This window comes from Eleutherodactylus coqui, chromosome 12, assembly GCF_035609145.1.
Source record: "Eleutherodactylus coqui strain aEleCoq1 chromosome 12, aEleCoq1.hap1, whole genome shotgun sequence".
Classification (NCBI taxonomy): Eukaryota; Metazoa; Chordata; class Amphibia; order Anura; family Eleutherodactylidae; genus Eleutherodactylus; species Eleutherodactylus coqui.
Window position 1 is genome coordinate 39,824,161 of NC_089848.1, and position 19,868 is coordinate 39,844,028.

The window sequence follows — 19,868 nt, forward strand, 5'->3', positions numbered from 1 at the left end:
GGTCATCACAATTAGGGTTATTCATTTTAGAAAAAAGACGGCTGAGGGGCGCTCTAATAACTATGTATAGATATATCAGGGGACAATACAGAGATCCCTTCCATCATCTACTATACCCAGGACTATGACAAGGGGGCGTTCTAATAACTATATGTAAATATATCGGGACAATACAGAGATCTCTTCCATCATCTATTATACTCAGGACTGTAACAAGGGGGCGCTCTAATAACTATATGTAAATATATCGGGACAATACAGATCCCTTCCATCATCTATTATACTCAGGACTGTTACAAGGGGGCGCCCTCTACGTCTAGATTTAAGACGGTTTCTACACCAACATAGAAGGGGGTTCTTTACTGTAAGAGCAGTGAGACTGTGGAACTCTCTGAGGACGTAGTGATGGCGAACTGGCTAAGAGCACAAGAGGGGCCTGGATGTCTTACTTGAGTGTGACACTATTACATGTTATATCACTGATTACTTTAGAAGAGTCGGTGATCTGGGGAATATTATGATTGCCGGATTGGAGTCGGGAAAATGTTTTTTCTTCCAAATGGAGAAAGTTGGCTTCTACCTCATTGAGGTTTTTTGCCTTCCTCTGGATCAACATTGGGGGGGGGGGGGGGTAACAGGCTGAACTGGATGAACTTGTGTCTTTTTTCAGCCTTACATGTTATGTTATCATCTGAAATGTTAAGCATAGAAGAGATCCAGTTATAAGGCCTGGCTCACACGGGTGGATTTGATTTGCGGAACCTGCGCAAATCAAGCCGCCCATGCTTTTTAGCATGTGGATGTGACTTTTTTCCTGGCGTGCGGATCGCACACGTGGGAGGAAATCGCAGCATGATCTATTTTCCTGTGGATTGCGCAGGGACGGCTTCCATAGAAGTAAATGGAAACTGGCACGTCCGCAGCACACCTGCAGCTTGTCACTGTGGACGTGCTGCGGATCCACGGGATAGCAGGGAATTTTAAAAAAAGACACTGCGCATGCGCCAGGCACTTTGGACGGCGTGCCCAGAAGCATCCGCCGTGCTGCAGAAGACCCGCGCTGGATCCGGAGAGGTAAGAAGCTGCTCTTTAATGTTTATTTCTGCGGGCACGGGCAGATTCCGCTGCTGGATTTAGCAGTGGAATTCGTGCGTGTCCGTGTGAGCAAGGCCTTAGTTACATTTTCTCCACTTATGGGGGTACATTTTTTCTGGTGAAGTGCCAGAATTCTAGCGTTGAGCTGCACCTTTTTTGGTACAAATCAATCTAGAGAAATTTCCTAGGCCTTTTGATTTGCCCCACAGATGTCACTCCTCTCACTCCATTGTTCAAAAGTGTCTCGAAAAGGTAGCGGGGAGAATTTGCTGCTTAAGGCCTCAGTCACAGTTTTTTCCCGTGATTTGCGGATCGCATAACGGATGCGCATCCGCAAATTGCGTGACCGGGGCCGACGATTCGCTGAAAAAGCTGCACCTAGCAGCGTTTTTGGGGAAACCGCCCCGCACTGCCCGCTATCCTTTGCCACAGCTGTGGCAGAGGAGAACGATGTTCGCGGCTCAATTGAAAGCAATGGGCTGCTGGCGAGCGCGGAATGAATTTTCGGGAAGGGCTTAAAAATATAAGCCCTTCCCTGAAAATCATGCTAAAATGTGTAAAAATAAAAAAAAATGTCATTCAATAGCTGAGAGCTGCCTCTGATTGGTCCCTGCGCTCAGCCAATTAGAGGCAGCACTCACTCACCCATTCATGAATGGGTGAGTGAGAGCTGCCTCTGATTTGTGATGGCTGTGACCAATCAGAGGCAGCCCATTCAGCAGGCGGGGATTTTAAATCCCCGCTTGCTGAATACTTCACAGAGCAGTTCAGGAGAACTGCCGGCCGGACGTGGCTGAACTCCGGCTGCAGGAAAAAGGTGAGTGTGTATTTTTTTTTTTTTTTACACATTTTAGGATGATTTCCAGGGAAGGGCTTATATTTTTAAGCCCTTCCCGAAAATTCATCCCGCGCTCGCCGGCAGCCCATTGCTTTCAATGGAGCTGGCTGTATTACCGACACCATTAAATTCAATGGGTGAACATCGTTCTTCTCTGCCACAGCTGTAACAGCTGTGGCAGAGGAGAACGACCTTTAAATATATGTTCTCAATGGGGTCGGCGCTGCTGCCGCCGGCCCCATTGAGCACATGTATAGAACACAGCGATGCGCAGAACGCAGATAGGTGCGTTCTGAGAATCGCTGTGTTCTATAATTGATCACACATCCGCATAAAAAGCGGACATGTGATCGATCCCATTGGGATGCATTTGGACTATAGATCGGACCAAAAAATGGTCGTGTGACCGAGGCCTAAACTGGATTTAGAGACCTTTATGAAATGTGTCTTTTTAAATTAACCAAATCTGTCACAATTTGTTGCAAAATTTTTCAGTTCAGTAGCTGGGGAGTGCATAAAGTAGCTCTACATCTGGAGACATATTTAGAGACGCAACAAACTCTCTAGGTTGTACAGTTCAGGGTTTGTATGGAGGGGGATCAGGGATTGATCCCGCTGCATACAATGCGGGTGGCGGGTGTTTCTTACAGCTAGCACCCGCCCCCAACTGCTCCAATAAACCACGGTGCTGATCAGAGCTGTTAACCCTTTAATACTGCCATTAATTCTGATAGCGGCATGGAAATTCCCTGACCGATGTTCCGGAGTCCCACACTGCCCCCAAAAATGAGATCATGGGGTTGCCATGGCAGCCGGGGGCCTTCTGAAAGCCCCCAGAGCAGCCATACCAGATTGCCTATCAAGCCATGCTTGTGGTGTGGCTTGATAGATTGCCTGTGAGATCGCGATATGATGTAATGCTATGGTATACCGTCATACTGCAGGATCGATGAAATCATCAAGTTTTTGTCCGCTCTTGGGAGAAAAAAATATATAAAAATTAGTTCAAAAACATTTTATTAATTTTCAAAATAAGTAAAAGGTAATAAAAGTTTAAAAACCCCTTTTGCCATATTTATAATAAAAGAATCTAAATAATAAAACCTAAATACATATTTGGTATTGCCGCGTCCATAAAAGTCCGATCTATCAAAGTAACACATTATTTACCCCGCACGGTGAACGTCGTCAGAAAAAAAATACACAATGTCAGAATACCGCTTTTTTTTGGTCACCCCGTCTCCAAGAAAAAATGTAATAAAATGTGATCAAAAAGTAGTCGAAAATGGTACAAAAAGAAACTACAGGTTTGCTATATCCCGCAAAAAATGAACCCTCCCAGACAAGTATGTTGACGGAAAATAAGAAAGTAATGGCTGTCAGAAGATGGCGGCAGAAAATAATTTAAAAAAATTAGAAGAAAAAATTTGAAAAAAAATACAAGGTAGTACAGTAAAAAAAAAACCATATAAGTTTGGTATCGTAGTAATTGGACTGACCCATAGAATAAAGTTATCATGTCGTTTCTTTTGCATTTTGTGTGCCGTAGAAACAAGAACCCTTCCAAAAATGGAGGAATTTCATTTTTTTTTTGTATTTCACTCCACTTAGAATTTAAAAAAAAAATTTCAGTACATTATATGGTACATTAAATAGCACCATTGAAAAATACAACTCGTCCCGCAAAAAACAAACAAATATATAAAAGTTATGTTTTTTGTTTTTTTGTTTTTAAAAGGGGGTTACCATTGCGTGACGCTTGATTTTTTTGTTGCATCTTAGGGCTGATGCAGACCCGTGTAGTTTTCTCCCATTGTGCGCCCATGATTATCACGGCTACATAATGGGACACAACAAAATCACTGATTTCAGTGGATTTCAGTGGTTTTATTTTCACTATCAGGATTCTCGCCCGTTAATTGCACGGCTGAGAAACGATGAACCCCGCTCTACATTCCCAGCATGCAGTGAATACTTTGAGCGGGGGAAGATCGGGCGGCTCTTTTCTTCCCGCAGTTATTTTCATACTCCTGCGCTCTAGATTGGAGTTTCAAAAGCCAGCCAAGAAATTCCCCTCGTTCAGGTACAACGACGCTCCGTACCGGCTGCGCTAATCTGAATGAGCCCTTAGGTGCGGGAAATGGGACAGTTTTTAACATTCAGATGGGCACTAATATTGGGGGATATTTATTACCCTACATGCATCAGAATTCTGGATCACTTTGCAGCAAAAGACTGCTGTCCTTTCCTTCTGCCGCATTCATTATGTGTTTTAGGGCCCCTTTCATATAGGCGTATTTCCGTGCGTAAAATTTACACAAGAAATACGCAGAGATTAGAACCCATTGATGTTAATGGGTTCATTCCCATTTCTGTGTTTTGCATGTGCATTGCGATTGCGTAAAAAAAACGAAGCATGCTCTACTTTTCTGCACATTCGTGCACCAAAGGTCCCTCTAGAAGTCAACGGGGGAGCACAGATGCAGGTACAATACTGAATGCATAATACGCTGCGGAATTCTGCTGGGAAAAGAACAGATCTGGACCTAATAAGATTATTTTAAAATTTCAAGTGGTACGTCTTTGCTTGCCACGCGCGAATGAGCATGCCCTTGGGGCGGAGAAAGTACAGTAAAATATGACAACACGTGTAAAAAAAAGACTCATTCAATGTGCAAAAAAGTTGTGCTGAGGCGCTTACAAATGCGCATATGCTCGTGCGAAGGAGGCCTTAGGCCACTCTCAGATGAGAATATTTTAACTTTTGGTCTGTGTTTTACGGATTGTGGTAGGAAACTAATGTAAATCCTCGTAGCTATTCACAGCCATGTTTTTGTATGACCTATTTTGTTTGTTATTTGCCTCTGTTTTTGCACTCATTGGGATTATTTTCTATTGAGTAGATACAAATCAGTATTTGCCTAGTAGACCATAAAGCCGATAACAAAGACCTTACAAAGAGTAAGGCCAGACTCACACCAACGGGTCGGATTCCGCATGCAGGAGCCCGCAGCCCACGTACCTGAATTATCGTTACTGCAGATGACTATTTGTATTTCCTGCACCATTGCTAGGTGATGATGCGGGTAACCACACTAAGTAGTCTGCCCATTATAATTTTATAATGGGTGGACTACTTATCAGCGCCGCTCAATGCACTAAGCAGCAGATTCCAGCACTGACACCAGGGAGACAACGGGGAAGCTAAGTACAACACTTACATCCACGGACTCAGCGAGTCTCTTACTTTCAGTCCATAAGCTTAGCTCATAGGGCTAAAAGTAGGTGACCGAGTCTCTTTGAGCTACACTTCTTCATCTAGTCATGCGCTAAATGGGGTAAATCTATTACTCAAAGGGAAAGAGGGCATGGCTCAGCGGGAAGGGGTTTGGGATAAAATGTAACCCCATGTGTCAAAATTTTGACATAAAGTAAAACTGTTAATAGTTAGAGTAACGGTAGCAACATGCACCAAATGTATCATACAGCGTGAGCCTCTGTTATACGATAGGCACATCTTCAGACTGTCTGCTATGAGTTTATATTAGACAGGATTAGCACATCTCAGTTTTATAAACCAACTAGCTTACCCGTCGCGCGTTGCTGCGAAGACAGACAGACAGACATTCATACATTCATACATTCGTTTTATATATCTAGATAACAACCAATCACAGCGCAGCTTTTTTATGCTACCTCAGCGGTATAATATATAACAACCAATCGCAGCGCAGCTTACATGTTACCTCAGCTTTATAATATATAACAAGCAATCACAGCGCAGCTTTCATGTTACCTCAGCAGTAAGAGAAATAAAAACCAATCACAGCGCAACTTTTATTCTGCCTCAGCAATATAAAAAATAGCAACCAATCACAGCGCAGCATTCATTTTACCTTAGCGGTATAATATATAGCAACCAATCACAGCACAGCTTTCATGTTGCCTCAGCAGTATAAGAAATAGCAACCAATCACAGCGCAGCTTTTATTTTACCTCAGCATTCTCAATATCCAGCAATTGTCTTGTGAAACGTTCGGCGGATGCATCATTTTCTGGTTGAACACGCATCCCGTTACTCGTAATGCCTTTTGTTTTTGTGCTTGAGATGGAAATCAAACAATCTTTGTCTGGGGGGCATAACTGTCGATGATGCTCGCGCGCGCGCCATTTATTGTAGGATAGTTGTACTATGCCAGTAATCTTCCCAGGAGTGTACTCAACAACTTCCCAAAGTTTCATGGTGATTGGATGAAAGGTGTAGTAATGCATAAAGGACAGACAGACAGGCAGACATTCATTTTTATATATATAGACATCAGGAAAATAGAGTTAGATTCCATACATAAAATTTGCAGCGCAACTTTTATTCTGCCTCAGCAATATAAAAAATAGCAACCAATCACAGCGCAGCATTCATTTTACCTCAGCGGTATAATATATAGCAACCAATCACAGCACAGCTTTTATTTTACCTCAGCATTCTCAATATCCTATTTATGACATAATCAATGCTCGTGCCAAATTTTGCGCTTAGGATTGAATAATCGAGTTGGGACCCATTACCTTTTCCTATTTATGACATAATCAATGCTCGTGCCAAATTTCCCGTTTCTATGACACCGGAAAGTAGAAAATAACATTCCGTACGTAAAATTTGGACGCTAATTCTTTTGCGCATAGAATTGAATAATCAAGTTGGGACCCATTAACTTTTCCTATTTATGACATAATCAATGCTCGTGCCAAATTTCGAGTTTTTATGACATTGGGAAGCGAGAAAATTAGATTCCGTATGTAAAATTTGGGCGCTAATTATTTTGCGCTTACAATTGAATAATCGAGTTGGGACTTATTAGCTTTTCCTATTTATGACATAATCAATGCTCGTGCCAAATTTCAAGTTTCTATGACATTGGGAAGTGAGAAAATTAGATTCCGTACGTAAAATTTGGACGCTAATTCTTTTGCGCTTAGAATTGAATAATCGAGTTGGGACCCATTAACTTTTCCTATTTATGACATAATCAATGCTCGTGTCAAATTTCATGTTTCTACGACATCGGGAATTGAGAGAATTAGTGGCAATGATGGAAATCGAACGATCTACGTGGGGGGCGTAACTGTCGACGACGCTTGCGCACGCGCTACTTATCATAGAATATTTGTACTATGCCTATAATCTTCCCAGGGGTGTACTCAACAACTTCCCAAAGTTTCATGGCGATCGGATGAATGGTGTAGTAGCGCATAAAGGACAAACAGACAGACACACATGCAGACATACATTCAATTTTATATATATAGATGTACTGTAAAACATATTTACATTGTGTTCTTTCCCTAGTAGATATGAATTACACAGTTACCTAGAAGTAGTCCTTATATCCCCAAATAACCAGAACATTTCATTTCCTTCTATGACTGCCTCATTTTTCCAGGTGGGAGATTCTGTTTTGGAGAATGCTCGACTTATGCTGCAGACAGAGAATATACAAGCATGTGCAGAAGACTTCAAGGAAAGGTATTCATGTCTATCAGACGTATGTAAAACATTACTGCCTGTCTGTTCGTTTGTTTTGCTGATGGCAGTATATTGTATCTCCCCACACAAGTCCCACCCCAATAAACTGCTCAGCACTGTAAAGCATTACCAGGACTAGTAATGTTCCCTCTATGCCTGTTTAGTTAGTGACAGTGGCATAGCTATAGGGGATGCAGGGGTAGAAGTCACTACCGGGCCCGGGAGCCTTAGGGGACCTAAAGGCCCCTTTATCATATAAGAAAACACCAGTATTATAGATGGTTGGGGGTTATGGTACAGATTTTGCATTGGGGCCACTTACATTCAGCCTCTGCCTGATCTAAAATTCTATCAATGTCTCGCCTGCTAGGGTTGCATCAATAGGCTTCTTATGAGACCCAGCGATGCAGAGGAAAGTTGTGGGAGGGCTGCCATACTCAACATTTGCATCCGGGCCTACAAGTTATTATCTATGCCTCTGATTAGTGAGCAAGGCAGTTAGGGACCTGGACACTATGTCAGTTGAACTAAAGCATCACCAGATCAAAATTGCCTCGGTAAAAGGAACCGATAGTAATCACCGCAATACCGCATGGCCATGGCTTTTTTTCTGTGCACAAGTAGAAGACTGCGCCGACTTGTGGCGCAGTTTTGGCTGAACCATGAACGCACCTCAACCCCTTTAGACCAGTGTGTTATGGGATCTATAATGCGTTTGGGTTAGTAGACTTGCGGCCGGGCTGGGGCACTTGTCCATATTACAGATGCATAAATGTGCCTGTAATACACTCAAGCTTTCTCTTCCTAGAGAGATCACTGCAGGCAATAGGGACTTGCAGTTGTGTGAAGAGGCCTTTACATACATTTACTGCCCACCTCTTCTATCGTACATTGCAGCTGCAACTTTTTTTTTTGCTTTTAACTAAAAATAACAATTGAATGTGTAATTACTTGTGGGTGTCAGAGGCTCGACAATGTAAGGGAGCCTCTAATTACTTAATCCTTAAATTATTTGAACTCATAGAGACTATAATTAAATGAATTTGTCAGCCAGTTATTTGTTCCAGTAATGGACTAACCATATATTTAGAAGTTTTACAACTGTGGTAAGAAACCGTCCTGCTTACAACCATCCAAAAGAAATCTGAAAATGCGAGGCACACATTAATATAAATAAATTTAAACTAATTGAAAGGGCCACTGCGGTAATTTTTGTTTGATTCACTATGTAACTAGTCCCCCAGTATATATAAGAGATCTAGTGTTACATTGGTTAGTTATTCCTTTCTATTTGTAACTTCTGGCCTCTTTTTCCTCAGATGGTCATGTGATCTCAATTCTGACCAGCATAAATTTACTTGGGGTTATGCTGTCTGAAACTAGTCAGTTTCTCAGTCTGTGTGATGCTGTTACATGGACACTACCACAGAAACTACCTAGAGGGTCACACAGGCATTCCTATGACAGTTACTGATCACACAGCTCCTGTCACACAGGTGTAATAGGGGAGATCACGGCTCATCCTCCTCACTGTATACTTATGCTCTCTAGCTTATTTAGGTGAATATAGAAGGTCATAATAATTAAAAGGGTTCTGCCATTTAAAAAAAAAATTCGGTAGTTACCCATTCCTCTCTTGTCAGTCTTCTTACCAGATCTTCACCTCACCGATCTTCTCCTGGCTCCTCCAGTCCCCCAGGTCACCTCACCTCCAGCTGGCCGGATTCTCTTCTTCCTGACGTTGCCGTCAGTCTCCCTCCTGCAGGTCAGTGTACGCTACGTCACTAGTGATGTAGCGTTCACTGACGAGCAGGGAATGCTGATCCTCGGCAGCCTGCTTTAGTGCGCAGCCACGAGGTCTCGCCGCAATACATACTATATGAACACTATATGAACATCCATGTGTTTTTTTTAATGACAGAACCCCTTCAAACTGTCCCCCAGCAGGCAGAAATTGTATAGCCTCTAGCTAATCCTGTGCTGATGCATCAATGAGACAGACTTGAAAGTGAAACCAAAAAATCTCATCATCAAGATGGTGCCTAGTAAGCTTAAGACAGGGGGCTGCACTGCATGGAAGTGGCTGTAATGCACAGAGGAGACCTCCAGAGTGTGATGGGCAATCAGGCGAGAGAGAGGCATGGATGGAATAGTCTGTATTCAATGGAGTGGCTCTTAAGTGAAAAATTTAAATTAACTGAACATTGGTTAAACAGAAAAAAACATTGAGGTCTCTTTATATAGCTACAGACCATAAGTATCTAGTCAGGAGGATGAGTTGTGATCTCCTCTATTATAACTGTGTGACAGGAGTAGTGTAATCATCATTACCAACATTTCATGCACCAGTCTAAGTAAATGCTGTCCCCGGCTAGAAGCAACAAATGTACAAGCATTTTAATACATTTGTCTCATCTTCTGGAGCTTCTATCAGATGAAAACTTCTGGGCCAAAGTAGGTTTTTGATATAATCTATGCAAGTTTCTGTTATAGATTATAGTAAATGTCTCGGGCGCCCCTGCTCTCTAAGGCTGGGCCCAAATTACTTTTTGAAAATGTCCAAAAGCTGTAGTTTTGGCGCGTGCACCAAAATTGTGACTTTTGGATGCCAGAATTGTGGCGTTCAAGACTTTATAAATAGGTCCATTTATACTTACACTTTAAATCCCCACTGCTTCCATGCTGACCATTCCCTGATTCTCACCGGTGTTTATGTTGTAGTACAGATGACGTGTTATTTTAATATGTGACCCCACATCAGCCATACACTGGCTGAAATAGGGACATCATTGAGGATGAAATGGCAGCGAGGTGTTCAGAGATTGACTGCCGCAGTCACATGTTGGAAAGAGCAAAAAGAGTTTAGTACCGTGTTAGCCAGTAGAGCAAAGTGTGATTGTTCTCAGTAAGAGAAACAAAGTAATCTTGTAGATATGGGAGCTGTCGCTAGGCCGGGGGGGCTGTCGCTAGGCCGGGGGAGCTGTCGCTGCGATGGGGGGGGGGGGCTGTCGCTGCGCCGGGGGAGCTGTCGCTAGGCCGGGGGGGCTGTCGCTAGGCCGGGGGGGCTGTCGCTAGGCCGGGGGGGCTGTCGCTAGGCCGGGGGGGCTGTCGCTAGGCCGGGGGAGCTGTCGCTAGGCCGGGGGAGCTGTCGCTAGGCCGGGGGAGCTAGCGCTAGGCCGGGGGAGCTAGCGCTAGGCCGGGGGGGCTGTCGCTGCGATGGGGGGGGCTGTCGCTGCGCCGGGGGAGCTAGCGCTGGGGAGCCGGGGGCTAGCGCCGGTTACCTGCTGTCTGGTCGGCGGCTGCGGGGCGTCTGGTCGGCGGCTGCGATGCGTCCGGTTGCCATGGAGACACAGCTGGCGGCGTCTCGGGAGCGCGCACGTCGGGCTGCAGCGAGCGACTGGGAAAGAGCCGGCGGCCATCTTGAGGAAACTTTTATAACTTGCTGAAACGCTGGAACGGTAAGTACGAACCAGCTAGAAATGTCATTTACAGGGGGGCTTAGTAATGTGTGTTTAATGGGGGGGACTGGGCAAAAAAAAAAATTAACTGCTTCCTCGAGACATCTCCTTTAATGTACAGCTTTTAAACAAGTCTGCAAAGCAATGATTGGGAATAGGAAACCAAGCCAGAAAACTATACACAGACAGCTGTTGTAGGGTGTATGCCCCTCATCCGTGTAAAATCATAATCACAATCTCCACTGATGCAGAAACCCCCTTCCCAGATTCATACTATTTCTGATAGTATCAAAGGTGGTTATAAAATCATATTCCCGAATTCTTCTGTGACGCTGGGACTTCAAATTGCCTTTAAGTATAATAACTTTCATATGTTGTATGTTGTGTCCGTGACTAGAAAAGTGGCGATGAGATCTCATCCCGGCTTTCAGTTTTTGTCCCGTTTCCCCAACATAAAAATCCCCAACAGGACATTTACTGCACATGATCAGGTACACCACATCAGACGTGGAACATGTGAATGTCCCTGGGATCTTATAGTCCTGCTGTGTGTTGGGGATCCGTATCCTGTCTGCGGTCCGTACATGTCAGCAGGTCTTACAGCTCCTTACATTACAGGGATATGTTCCTTTTTGTTTGTCGGAGGGCCATGCACTCCTAATTATAAGGTTCCTCAAATTTGGAGGTTGCCTGTAACACATAAGGAGAGGGTATCATATCCACAAGATTACTTGGTTTCTCTTACTGGGAACAACCACACTATGTTGGAAAGACACATCATCACTGACCGCGATGGAGAGAACAATTAGGCCAGTTTCACATTTGCATCTGAGCCTCCGGTAGGAGGTACCATTGCAAATCTGTCTGAAAATGCAGGAAGAAAAAGCACCGCATGCAGTGCTCTTTCTTCCGTCCAAAACCCGAGGAGCTGGGTGGAAAGCAGGTGGACCCTACTATAATGGTGTCCGTCTGGCACTGTTCGGTTCTGTCATAAGATGGAATCATTCAGCCACTGGGGTTCCCTTTCCTGCTCCCCAAACGAAGCAGGAAACCGAAATCCTTGCCGCTGATGTGAAATCAGCCTTAGGGCTCTTTCACACGGTTGTAGGCATTTTTCCGTGCGCCCACTAGCAGTATAAAAACGTGTGAATGGGCGCACAAATCAGTCACGCTGCTAAACTCCATCTGTGATCCCGGTTGGGATCCTGTGCACGGCCACATAATGCACCACATATGACCGCGTACTCACGCAGGCGCTCATTCCTAGTACACTTTTTTTTCTTTTTCCATAACAAACGAGTCAGGCGGGTTTCTCAGTGCAAAAAGTTTTTCTTCCTTTATTATTTTCTTTTATAACATGGTGGGACACACCGATAAAACCGCTAGACGCTTTTCAGACGAAAAACGGCCTTTCTCACAGTTATCAGCACTATTACAGATACAGACCTAAAAGCTTTTATAACCAAGTGCATGTCCCCCTTCAATGAGGTCATTAATTAATTAAGTATGCGCACACCTTCTACTTCCACCCTGATCTTATACCATACATAGGCACATATTAGTTTCAGATTTCAGTACATAAAGGCAAAAAGAATCTACTTTAGGGGTTATTCACATGAGCGTATATCAGCCGCCGTTTTCACGGCCAGCCGGTATACACTACCATCTGAGCTATCTACCCCCTTCGCTCCCCCTCGCTGGTTCACCTCCTCTCTCCTCCCCTCTGGCTGTTTGAAATTGGAGGGGGTGAGGTGGGGCATAGCTCTGCCCTGCCCCCTCCCATTGCAAACAGCTGGAGGGGAGGAGAGAGGAGGGGAGCCGGCAAGCGGGAGGGAAGGGAAAGACAACTCAGATGGTAGCGTATATTGGCCGGGCGTGAAAACGGTGGCCGATATACGCTCGTATGAATAAGCCTTAGGCCGCCTGCACACCAGCGTTCCGGATTTCGCTAGCGGATTTTCACGCGTGTATGGTACCTAAATGTACTTGCGGATAGGTGCGGATGCGTGAAAAATCACGCGCGGATATACGCGGATGTGTTGCGGAAAAAAACGCGCAGAAAAACCAGCAGACACCCCTTATTGTAAACCCAACCCCTAGAGAACTGCCCATTCCTTGGAAAACAGCTTAAAAACCAACACCCAGACTCCGTTTTGTCCCTCTTGCTTGTGCGAGCACCGTTAAATTATTCTGGCAACATGCTTTCACCCGGTGAGCAGATGTCTTTGTGGGCATGGTTGATCCATGTAACTTTTTTCAGGCGCTTCTCCAGCGTGACTTTATTTCAGTCACTGCAAAAAAATTCACAAGAGGAATTCATTACTACAGATTTTGCGTTCTTACATCCTGCATTGGCAAGAAATACTACCTATCTCCCTCTACACATTGCGGGTGTCTGCTGAACAAGGCTATTAACCCAATAAATGCCGCTTCAGTGGCACCAGTGGAAAATACAACTGTTCCCGCAAAAAACAAACAGGGAGGGCTTAGTAACTTGGGCGCATCCTGGCGGCTGATGCACCCGTCTTCCTGCACAAGATGGCCGCAATGCAGGATGGATGTCTTTTCACAGAGCTGGAGGAAAGAACACAAGTCCGGCAATGTGCAATTGTGTATACAGTGTGGGTATATCAGGACCATAGAAAATGATAAGCTCTATGTTGCAGATTCCACTGTAAAATAGAACCCGCTGGAAATATGCAATTCCGATTCGCTAATGTGAGCGGAACTGCGTAATACAATGCATTTGATTGATCCGTGTATTACCGCAGATCAATCACTTCTGGAGGCCCATTTACACCAGCAGATGATCACTCAAATGACAGTTTGATTGACAGCTTTGAGCGATCATTTTGCATAAAGTATTAAGTAGCTGCTACTTAAATACCAAATAGGTGTGCAAATGAAGCCTTCCTTGAAGGCAGCTAATCTGTGCTCAGATCCTTTGTTCTCCACGGGGAAACAATGCTATCAGCACTCCCCGTGGAGAACTTCTGATAAGAGTGAACAGCGATTTTTAGGTTAGCTTGAATTTAAGGATCAGCCAGCAGTGCCCAAAAAGCAGACTGTGAGATGGGTGCACATTTACACACACCGATTATCGCTAAAACGATCGCCGATTAGCGTTTTTTTAGCGATCATCGGCTAGTGTAAATAGGCCTTTACTCACAAGCCGACAACATGGAAAGAGCACAGAAACAGATAGTGTTTGCTCTTTTGTAATAAATTATTTTTAGTTTATTTTACAAAAAAGATCAATTTCTATATTTACATTATCCCAATAATGCCCTAATCTTTTTCTTAGGCCGGGTTCACATCTGCGCTCTGGTTAGAGGTCCCCCTACAGATCACAAAATACTGGAAGAAATAGCGCTGCATGCTGGACTTTTTCTTCCGGTAAAATGCCGGGCGGCTGAGCGGAAACCAAATAGCCCCTAGTTATAGTAAATGGGGTCCGTTTGGCGCTGTTCGGTCCTGTCATAAGACGGACCTCTTCAGCCGGGGAATTCCCCTTTCCTGCTCCCCAAATGGAGCAGAAAAATTGGACCCCCAACTCAGATTTCAAAGCAGTCTCAGGCCTCCTTTCCACTGGCGATAGCGTTATCGCTGCGAGAAAATCGCAATGTTAAAATCGCATTGCAACGCTGCAAAATTGCAAGCTTTTGCGTTGTGATGCGAGAATCTGTTTTGCCATTACACTGTATGGGCGACAGAAAAATGCAAAACGCTGAAACAATCCTCCTGCTGCGATTTTTAATCCTCACATCGCAGCTTGCCCTTAGACATCGCTAGTGGAAAGGTTGTCATAGAACAACATGTGTGGGACTTTCCTGCGAGAGCTCGCACTGTCGCATCGCACTGAAAACGTGCGATTACCTCGCCATTGGAAAGGAGCCCTAAGGCCTCATGTCCACGGGCAAAAGAAGAATTAAAATCCACAGCGGATTTTAACTCTTCTCCTGCCCGCGGATCCGCATCCCATTGGCATGCATTGACCACCCACGGGGAGATAAATACCTGCGGATGGTCAATAAAAATGATTTTTTTTTAAACGGAGCATGAAAATATCTGGACCATGCTCCATTTTCGTGCGGGTCTCCCGCAGGCTTCTATTGAAGCCTATGGAAGTCGTCCGGATCTGCGGGAGACAAAAATCGGAATTTACTCACCCGCTCCGGATCTTCCCTTCGCCGCGCCTCCATCTTCTCTCCGTCGCGGCCGGATCTTTTTTCTTTGGGACGGCGCATGTGCGGGGCACGTCACCGACGTCATCCTGCGCATCCGCCGGGCCGAAGAAAGAAGATCCGGCCGCGACAGAGAGAAGATGAAGCCGTGGCGAACGGAAGATCCGGAGCGGGCGAGAGGTGAGTTAATTCTTATTTTTAGCCTCATGTCCGCGGGGCAGGAGGGACCCGCTACGGATTCTACATGGAGAATCCGTAGCGGGCCTGATTTTCCCCGTGGACATGAGGCCTTAGGGTGAATACCCACTTGCGTTTTTCTTGCTCGTTTTTTTCACACAATATCGCTGCGTTTTTTGACGGGATTGTCAGTGGGACTTTCTAATGTTAAAAACGCATCACACAAAAATTGCAAAGCACAAACTTGCAATGTGTTTTTACTTTAGAAAGTCCCATTGACATCGCATTAAAAAACGGGTATTCTCCCTTAGGGCAGCTTCAGATGAGCGTAAGTGCAAAAACGCTTGCAGTAGTGTGACATTTTGCACTGTGAAGCTCATGCTATCGCATGAATTTTTGTGCATTTTAGTGTACTTTCTGCACTGGCAGGGACCGTTCACAATGGCGGGGGACACCTGTGATTGAAAAGACTATGCAGCCACATTAGTCCCCAGTGATAGGGTGTGCACAAAAATACAGCCTGTTGTGGTTTTTTTTGTGTGCACAAAAGTGAAATCATAAATGAACCCACTGCAAACAATGGGTTATAATCTCTGCGCTGTGTTAGCAAATTTTGGACATGCAAAACCGTGCGCAAATATGAAGCGGCCATGAAGCTCTCATATATTTACTCCTGAATATATTCATCTGTGAATCTATATAAATAATACCGCTATCAATAGTCGGCTGACGCTCATGGGAACAGAACAGAAGATCAGTATGTTGAATCTGAGCCTCCTTGTGCTGCAAAACAAGGACATTTTTCTGTTAACGCGCCAGGAATTCGCAGCAGGAAATCAGCAGGTAATTTAGAGTCCGAGTTTATCCAAACAAATCTGTGAAGGACTTAACTTTTAGGTTTTTTAGTGGTATGAAAATGTACAAAAAGTAAAGAAATACATAAATATACATATAGGTGCGTATATATAGTTTTATTCCTATAACAAATATGAATATGTGCAGTTTGCATGTAGAACTATGTGGATGTTTGGGGGGTGGTTTCGAGGTGTTTGGGGGGTGGTTTCGGGGTGTTTGGGGGTGGTTTCGGGGTGGTGGCGTGTTACATTACATACTGAATCCAATCCTTGTGTATGGGGGGTGTTGCAGTCAGCAGCTCCCTATATTTTTGGCTCTATAGTGAAATTCTTCATGATAACATCTTCGGGAGAGTGTACATTCGTGAGTGGCATTTGTCGCCTGTAAACATGCGCATATTTTACATTCGCTGGCCTTTTCAAATGTTACCGTTAATTTTCTATATATTGATTGCACAGAAAATGAACACATTTGAAATTCATTAGACTAATTAGCTATCTTGATGGCTGGGAGCATCAGTGCTTTTTTTTTTTCACGCAAACAAATGGACCTGCCTTGACAGCGCAAAAACTATAGTACAATACTCCAGGGTGCGCCCAAAAGAGGAACGTTCATTACACGAAGAAGCGGTGCTCACACACGTGCAAATGCGCATGCACCCATGTGAAACCAGCCTTAGGGCTTATTCAGACGACCGTATGCATGCAGGTATTTCGGCGCGTAAAAAAAAGTCGCACATGAAACGCAATATGCGAAGCATTGGATTTTAATCGTTCCATTCAGACAAACGATTTTTTTCAGCAAAAAGTAATCGCACGAGAAAAAACTAGGACCTGCCGAATGTTTTCGGTCGCCTTTGTTATGCGGCATCTGAAAAGATATGTCTTTTGCTGTGGTATGCAGCAAGTGCCCATAGACTTCTATGACAGCTGGAAAAAAGGGAGAGACAGGGAGTGATTCGCGGACAACGCTGGAAAAAGAAGACAGCTGTCCGTAATTAGGCATTGATTGTCATTTCTTCTAGTTGTTGCTCGCCATCGCTTTAGCATGTTGTTTTAGATTTACGCAGCAGCGTCCCGTGGGAATGGCTTGAAATACACGAATAAAGATCGGGACTCCATCACGTCAGATCTTCATTAATACAGTGGGTACGGGCGTACGTAAAAACGCATGCGGTCGTGTGAAGCCGGCCTTATTTACTACCCTACCAAATGCACTCGCAATAGGTGCTGCAGAAATCCCTGCCCCTGCTGTATGAACAAACGCATTTAAAGCCGAATGCACACAGTAGGTCCAGATTCCGCTGTGGAATCCAGCTTGGAATCCGTCCCTGATCACGGCGAGTGACCCTGCGTACCTGTCATCTTCTGCGCCAGCGTCCACGTGGACCTGTCTTCTTCCTGCTTCTCTGTACTGCGGATGGCCGCACGGCTCACCGGCACACATGTGCAGTACAGGTTTTCTTTTTAAAACTCCTGCTTTTACCGCGGAATCCGCGACCTGTCCGCAATGTCAAATGCGGACGGGCCGCGTGTCGTACAGCTTCCATTGACTTCAATGGAAGCCGTCCGTGTGGACGCCACAGGAAAATAAAGAATTTTGTGATTTTTCATCGGCAAGCAGAAACCACAATTGGTTTCCACTCATGTGCATGAAGAATCACTTTTGCATTGCTTGCTATGGGCAGTATTTGCTGCGGAATCCGGAGGCGGTCGCCCGCTCCAGATTCCACAATTCAAATTCGCCCGAGTGCATTCATCCTAAATGAATGCAACGGATTTTTAGGGTGTCTTCATACGGGCGTATTTGGACACATATTTGTGCACAGAAAATATGCACGCATAATGCGCAGAGAATAGAACTCATTGATTTCAATAGGTTCATTCCAGTTTCCTCTATTTTATGCACATTTATGTGTTCAAGGGTCCCATAGAAGTCCATGGAGGGGATGCGTAAAACTCGCAATATGCAACGGGATGCGCAAAATACAGCACAAAACTGTGGGGAAGAGATCACATCTGGACCCTTTTTGAATGGTAGTGTCCTGTGACAAAAAAAAAACATGTCCTGTGTGCGCAAAAAGTACGGAAAAATGCGCGAGCAAAAAAGCCTCATTCATAGCGCAAATATGTTGCGTGGACCCATGTGCTATTCCACATATGCCCATGTGAAGCCAGCCTAAGGCTACATTCACATGGGCAAAAGTGTTTCTCAGTGTTTCCAATGGTAAACACCACATCGCACGGCATATGAGTGCATGAAATGTCTTTTAAAGTTCCATTACAAATGATAGACGAGGCGTTCCGAGGCAACACGAAGAAATAGGACATGCGGCGATTTTCAACCTCGCAGCATCCCTGTGAGGGGAAAAATCATTCATGTGAATAACTCAATGCAAAAGAGGGAAGCCCTGGCAGTCTGCTGTGGAGGAGAATTGGTGCAGCTTGAGTGTGTGCTGTGAGAAAAGCCCTGTAGCCTTAGAGTGCCTGGTTATTCAGGCCATTCTGGCTCCAACAGGTCCAGCCAGGAACCTGCTGTATTGCTAAAAGATTGCTATTAAAAGACTGTAAGTACATACCATTGTAAATTGTTGAGAGTGTCCAAATTGTTTCACCAGGCTCACTGAGTAACTTAGAGACTGTAACTATATAAAGAGACCTTGAATATATAAAGAGACTGTAACTATATAAAGAGATCGTGAATATATAAAGAGACTGTAACTATATAAAGAGACCGTGAATATATAAAGAGACTGTAACTATATAAAGAGATCGTGAATATATAAAGAGACTGTAACTATATAAGAGATCGTGAATATATAAAGAGACTGTAAGTATATAAAGAGATCGTGAATATATAAAGAGACTGTAACTATATAAAGAGATCGTGAATATATAAAGAGACTGTAACTATATAAGAGATCGTGAATATATAAAGAGACTGTAAGTATATAAAGAGATCGTGCATATATAAAGAGACCGTGAATATATAAAGAGACCGTGAATATATAAAGAGACTGTAACTATATAAAGAGACCGTGAATATATAAAGAGACCGTGAATATATAAAGAGACTGTAACTATATAAAGAGACTGTGAATATTTCAAGAGGCTAATACTTGATTCTGCGAGGCCAGCATTGCAAAAGTATTCAAACTGTGTTGCAACTGTGTGCCAAATTAAAGTGACTGTACCGCTAATTCAACATGTGCCCCCGCCTACATGATGGGATTCCCCCCCACAATCAGGAAGATTTTGTTTTTATTCACAAACTAAATGTGACCTTTTCCCACATACTAAATGAAATTTTGCTTTTCTGACATAAGAATTCTCATTAATTTGCAGATATGAGAATGAACAGCCTTTTAGAAAAGCCGTGGAGGAGGAGATACGTTCGCTGTACAAAGTGATTGATGATGCAAACTTGACAAAGATGGATTTGGAAAGTCAGATAGAAAGCATGAAGGAGGAGCTCGCCTTACTGTCCAAAAATCACGAGGAGGTAAAAATAACGGTCTTAACCTTAGATCAAGAAATGACTTCAATGAGTAGCGTATGAGAGCGCACAATGGTTTCTCAATGAATATCTATATTGTCAGGCAGGCAAATGTGGATCCATCTTGCATGCCAGCAGTTTGACTTTGGGCTATCTATAGAGGCAGCACCTGGAGAAGCACGGTTTTCACCCCTGACGCTCCAATCGGGATATGGTCTTTGCCGCCGAGTTCCCAAGCCATA

The 19,868-nt window shown here is 44.1% G+C and overlaps 1 protein-coding gene across 1 annotated transcript in view; it reads left to right on the forward strand.

Annotated features, from left to right (window-relative positions):
• Positions 1 to 19,868, forward strand: part of BFSP2 (beaded filament structural protein 2) — a 53,284-nt gene that overhangs the window by 9,815 nt on the left and 23,601 nt on the right. Inside the window, exons 2-3 of the mRNA XM_066585074.1 lie at positions 7,375 to 7,457; positions 19,476 to 19,632. Coding sequence (XP_066441171.1) covers positions 7,375 to 7,457; positions 19,476 to 19,632 — 240 coding nt within the window. The remainder of the gene's footprint in view (positions 1 to 7,374; positions 7,458 to 19,475; positions 19,633 to 19,868) is intronic.